We start from the raw sequence: 6,030 nt of genomic DNA, 5'->3' as shown, positions 1-6,030 counted from the left end.
CCGGCAGGAGGGGGAGGCTCCGTGGGGCGCCGGGGTGGGGGGGCAGCGCCTGTCCCCTCGCCGAGCTGTCTGGGAGCCCAGGCCTGGCTTCGCGGAGGGTTTGAGCGAACGACTGAATGAACGAACGAGGGACTCCCGGGCAGGGAGCCACGCTGCGGGCTGGCGGGCTGCTGGCTCACTCGCACTAACCCTGGCCTCCCTGGGGTCCCCACTGCTGATTGTGACTCAGGGCCGAGACTGCGACGTGTCCCTGGACAGCTGTTCCAGCGGCCCCTGCGGGAATGGTGGGACCTGCCACGCACAGGAGGCTGAGGAGGCCAGCTTCACGTGAGTTGTCCAGAGGGGCAGGCGACGGGTGCGTGGAGGTGATGGGCCCAGCGCCCGGCCTCCTGTGCCCTGGAGAGGGTGGGCGTGGGCTCTGGGGAGTGGGCACCTGCTCCCAAGCACAGCGGAGGGCCCTCCGGCACCCACTGCCCCTTATTGCCAGGTGAGGGGAGCGCAGAGCGGACTGCCCAGGCCCTCAGCTCAGAAGCTGAGGGGTGAGCAGGGCTTGTAGCCTGCTCTGCCACCCCCAGGCCAGGCCCACTTCTGCTCCTGCCACATGCCAAGAGGACCTTTTGATGGGCCAGGGCACGGGCAGTGGCAGTGCCGAGGAGACTGGGGCATTGAACCTCCCCTCTGAGCCAGGAGGCCTGCTGGGTGTGCCACGTGCCTGAAGACACTCTCCTGGGAGCACATCCAGGAGGGTGACCGGCCTCGCTCACCTTCGCTCCCAGCGCCCAGCAGGGGCCTAGACCAGAGCAGGGGCCGTGGCTCTGGGGAGGTGGCACTGACTGGTGGCTGCAGGCTCCCATGCACCCAGGTGACTGCCACTCCATCTTCCCTGCCCACAGGTGCTCCTGCGCCCCCGGCTTTGAAGGCCCCACCTGTGAGGTGAACACGGATGACTGTGTGGGACACGCCTGTGCCAATGGTGGCATCTGTGTGGACGGCGTGGGCAACTACACCTGCCAGTGCCCCCTGCAGTACGCAGGTAAGCGGGGCAGCTCGAGGACCCCGGCGATGGCGATGGGGTCCCAGCGCAGCCCTGAGCCTGAGCGTGGGTGGAAGGGCTGGGCCTGCCTAGGTGTCTGCGGGGGCTCTGCCGGGCCTGGCTTCTCTCCTGCCTCTCTTGTTCTTTCCCAGGGAGGGCCTGCGAGCAGCTGGTGGACTTCTGCTCTCCGGATCTGAACCCGTGTCAGCACGACGCCCGCTGCGTGGGCACGCCAGATGGGCCCAGGTCAGCGCTGCCCACGTCCAGGGCTAGGGGAGGGCACGGCCGTCAGGTCAGATTGGACTGCAGTCTGGGCCCCGGCCCTCCTGGGTTTGGCCTCAGCTGCATGGTGCACCTGGGGGGCAGTGCATGGGTGGCCTCGGCATAGCTCGTGGCCAGACTGAGGGTGCAGCTGACTCCGAGTGGGTCACACCACCGTCGAGCCTCTGCTCATCTGAAACTGGGCACAGGGGTCGCTTCCTTCTGGGGTGGTTGCAGGATCTGACGTGGAAAGATTAGCTCCCCGCCTGAGGCGTGCTCTCCATCCGAGAGGTGCTCCCCATATGAGGGGTGCTCCCCATCTGATGGGTGCTCCCCATCTGAGGCGTGCTCCCCATCTGAGGCGTGCTCCCCATCTGAGGCGTGCTCCCCATCTGAGGCGTGCTCCCCATCTGAGGTGTGCTCCCCATCTGAGGCGTGCTCCCCATCTGAAGACTGCTCTGTAAATAGCTATGATCATTCCAGAGCCACAATTTTCCATCCCTAAGTATAAAACCCACAAGAACTCTGAGAAACAAAAGCCCGTCTGATGGCAAAGGCAGACTAGCCTGGAACGCGTTTGGTGATGAGGGCTGGCCGACACCGATGACAGGCTCACAGTCACTCCCCGGGGAACATGCGTCATTCATGTCACAGAACATGAGCACGGCTGAGGACGAGGCTGCCTCGGGCAGTCTGCAACGTGTACAGTTCCGTGCGAGGTACACCTGTGCCCAAGCCCAGGCACTTCTGAGTTCCAGAACCTCTGTGGCCCAGGGGTTTGGCTCAAGTCGATCTAGTTATTAGCCTGGTTGCTCCCAGCACGTGTGGAAGTGTGGCCACACGGAGATGGCTGTAAAGGCCACACGTTCCAAAACAATGCTTCCACATGGCCTCGCTGCTGGGCCGCCTGTCCCACCAGTCAGGGCTGGGCTTCTTGGGGTCTGTGACAGGGACCAAGCCCAGGGCCTCGGGCCACAGTCGGAGGTGGAGTTCCCCAAGGAACCTACAGTTTTGGAGGTACCGCCCGGGCCATGTGTGTTGATGGCTACACGGGAGCCTCCACCTGGCCAGAGCTGCCTCCTGGGAGGGTGGCCGGGTGGGGCGTGGCAGGCACCCCGAGAAACAGGCAGGCGGTGCCCTCTTTGGAGAGGCTGGGCCTCGGAGGTGGGCTCTGAGGACTGCACGTGGTCGGGTTTGGAACTGCTGCCATTGTCCACACCACGGGAAAGAAGCTGTGTTCGGCCCTGGGCCCAGGGTCATGGCACGGTGAGGGGGGAGTGTGTGTCCTCTCAGCTCCTGCCCTGGTGGAAGGGTGGCCTGACACGCGGCCGTGGGACATTGCACCTGGGACTTTAACGTGCCGGCCAACGTGCAGGCGTCGGCCATGTGGGAGTGAGGGGATGAACAGTGGGTGACGGCATCGCCACTGCTGCGTTCTCCAGACTGCAGTTCAAGACCCAGCAGTGGAGGGGGCCAGCCGGTGGGTCAGCCCCACAGAGCAGTGGTTAAGGGAGCCAGGCTCCACTGACCACAGTTCAAGTCCCAGCCTCAGCAGCTTGACAGACACACTGTGCACACGCCATGCCCCAAACTAGGGCGAAGTGGAGGAGAAGGGACTGCGGCATGAGCACGCCCCACGGGGGGCGCTTTCTCCCTTGCGCTCTGCCTCTGTCTGTCTGTCTCTGGCAGGTGCATGTGCCCTCTGGCAATAAAGAAAATAGAAATTACGGGACTAGCAGATGGCTTAGCAGTTACTGGAGTCACTGGACTCCCACAGACAACTGCAGTTCGAGTCCTGGACCTGGTGGCCTGAGAAGCACACCAGGCATGTGTGTGTGTGTGTATGCCCAAGATCCCAGGAAGAGAATAGAGGAGAAGGAATTGTGGCATGGCCATCACCCCCCGCCCCCCGCAGGTTTCTCTCTTACTGTCTCTGTCTCTCTGTCTTTGGCAAGTGCACACACCCTAAGGCAAAAACCTCTAATAAAAAATAGGAATTCTCAGAGAGAACATGCCGCTGTATGTAGTAAGGGTGAGTATTATTGTCTGAAACTAGCCTCTAGTGTGTGTGCACTAAGCTGAAAAACCCAGTGGGTAGGGAGTGAGTGAACAACCCGGGTAGGGAGTGAGTGAACCACCCGGGTAGGGAGTGAGTGAACCACCCGGCCAGGCACGCCTATCTCCTAGTTGTGTGGCCGAGCTATGGAGTTTAGAGCTAGGAGTTTGGAAGGGGTTCAGACGAGGGATAGCTCTTGTCTGAAGAGTGAGGACTGGAGTGTCCACAGGAGGCTTCCTGGAGGAGGTGAAATATGGACCTGACTAGACCATGCCATCCCAAAACCCATAGGTGTGAAGACAGCAGAGTGCCTGGATTTGGGGGGCAGGAGGCCTGCAGGGCACGGTGTGTCTGCAGGGCCAGGACTGAAGCGGGCGGAGCGGTATGCCCTCTGATTGGCTAGTGGTCAGCCATAAAGGGTTCTCCTGAAGCAGTGAGGTCTGGGCTGGAGCTGGCCTGGGGACAAGGGCCCTACCGAGGGCGGGATGGCCACGCTGGGCCAGGAGGCTGAGGGAGGAGGGCCAGGTGAGCCTGTGGGACTCGGCTCATGCTGGGGCCTGGGAGGCAGGGTGGGAGCAGCTGGGCAGCAGGCTGGGGTGGCCGAAGGCTGGCCTTGGATGTGCCGTGGCGCACAGGGGCCGCTCCTCTGTGACAGGGTCCAGCTCCTTCTCCCAGCCCTGCTCCCAAGCCCACACGACTTTCTTCCTGCTCTGTATGTCCAGGGCGTTTGACCTCCTGGGGCCCCCACGGACCTCTGGAACTTGAGGTCACTGTCACACACATAGGCTGTGTGGCTCTGGCCCCATGCTCTGGGCTGCGTGTGCAGCTGACCAGCCCCCCACCTCTTCCAGGTGTGAGTGTACACCGGGCTTCACGGGAGACAACTGCAGTGAGAGCCAGGACGACTGCAGGGACCACCGCTGTCAGAATGGTGCCCAGTGTGTGGACGAGGTGGACAGCTACTCCTGCCTCTGCACCGATGGCTATGGGTAAGGGCCCTGGGCGCACCGCGAGCTCCCCGGGCTGGCAGCGTCAGCCATGGCTGCGGGGTCTAAGAGCCATGGCCAGGGGTTGTAACCATGGCTCTGTCAATGACCAGCCGTGCATCCGTGTGGCTGGGGTGGGTAGAGGGTCCCTGACCAGTGTGGTGGGAGGGACGGGCACAGGTTACAGAGAAACCCACTTACCTGTCATGCACCTGCCTGGACAGACCTCTCCTATGAAGACATGTGCTGCCATGCAAGGTGGGACCTTTCCCACCCAGCTTCCTTGGGAGGCTGGAGGAGCTCCTCTCATGCTCTGCTTGTGTCATTTTTATTAAGTTTGCTATAGGGCAGAGAGAGACAGAGAGGAAAAGTGAGAAAGCAAGTCTCCAGGTCCAGGACTAGAACCGTGGTTGGTCACATGAGAGTCCAGTGCCTCAATTACCATGCCACCTGCTGGTCCTATTTGTGTCATTTTTAAAAACAGCTTTCTTGAGATACAATTCACATAACATAGAGTTTTCCCAGTTAAAGTTCAATGGATTCTAGTGTCTTCCCAAAGATGTGGACGCCCATCACCACAATCAATTTTAAAGCATGTTCATTACCCTGAGAGGAAGCCCCACTCGCCTCACCCAGCCCCTCCTCCCTCCCACCTCTGAGCAGCTACTAGTCTGCAAACACCCGCGTTCACAGAGCTCCCCGTTCTGGGAGTCGCGCAGCCTACTTCTGTGGCAGACTTCTTTCACTCGCCATGCTGTTCAGGGTCCATCCACGTCGCTGGCTGTCACCGCTGTGTTCCTTCCTTAGCCGAACAATGCTCCATGGTTTGGAGAGGCCACATTTTATTTGTCTCTTCATGGGTCGCCATAGGTGTTTAGGTTATTTCTCTTTTTAGCTACTAAGAACACTGATGTGGGGCCAGCAGACGGCGTGGTGGTTGGGGTGCACCACATGGCTGACTGCGGTTAGAGTCCCAGACCTGACAGTTTGAAACTCATGTCGGCTGCATGCCCAAACCCCAGGAGAATGGAGGAGAAGGAATAGTGGTGTCATCCTCCCCTGCGGGAGATTTCTCGTTTTCCTCTCTCTGTCTCTCTGGTGAATTCACACACCCTATAACAAAAACCTAAAAAAAGGAACACTGATGCAGTAAACACTCACGCACAGGTTCTCGTGTGGACTCACATGTCCAGTTCTCAGATACAGAGCTGGGACAGGATCTGCCGGTCACGTGGTAACTCCGTGTGTGACTGCAGGGAGCGGCCGGTGGCTTTCCAGTGGCCATGCCAGTGTACATTCGCCCAGCAGTGTACCGTCCTACGTTGTAGTTTTACCGATTTTTATTCATGACATCGAGCACACAGCTATACCAGAGAGCAAGAGCGTGTGCGAGAGAGCCCTGCGGTAAGGGCGGAGGCTGCGACTCTTTCTCCTCCTGGATTGTCAGGGTTGTCGCACGAGCCTGGCATGAAGCTGCACTGACAAGGATTCAGACCCTGTTCTTGTGGTATCCAGAAGTCTTCTGTTCTGTTTGATGCCATCATAAAAGAAATTTTCTGCATTTCTTTCTGGTTTGATTTTTGTGTATTACTCTTATATCCTGCAACCTTGCTGAATTCTTTTACTAGTTTTAATAGCATTTCAGTGGATGCCATAGAATTTATTTATTTATTTATTACAAGATCCTCTCATTT

At 59.3% G+C, this 6,030-nt stretch overlaps 1 protein-coding gene across 1 annotated transcript in view; it reads left to right on the top strand.

Moving 5' to 3' along the window:
* Window positions 1-6,030, top strand: part of SLIT1 (slit guidance ligand 1) — a 227,696-nt gene that overhangs the window by 211,929 nt on the left and 9,737 nt on the right. Inside the window, exons 28-31 of the mRNA XM_006157398.1 lie at window positions 230-327; window positions 894-1,033; window positions 1,186-1,279; window positions 4,202-4,339. Coding sequence (XP_006157460.1) covers window positions 230-327; window positions 894-1,033; window positions 1,186-1,279; window positions 4,202-4,339 — 470 coding nt within the window. The remainder of the gene's footprint in view (window positions 1-229; window positions 328-893; window positions 1,034-1,185; window positions 1,280-4,201; window positions 4,340-6,030) is intronic.

Source organism: Tupaia chinensis, unplaced genomic scaffold, assembly GCF_000334495.1.
Source record: "Tupaia chinensis unplaced genomic scaffold, TupChi_1.0 Scaffold000539_1, whole genome shotgun sequence".
NCBI lineage: Eukaryota > Metazoa > Chordata > Mammalia > Scandentia > Tupaiidae > Tupaia > Tupaia belangeri.
This window is presented reverse-complemented; position numbering and strand designations above follow the sequence as displayed.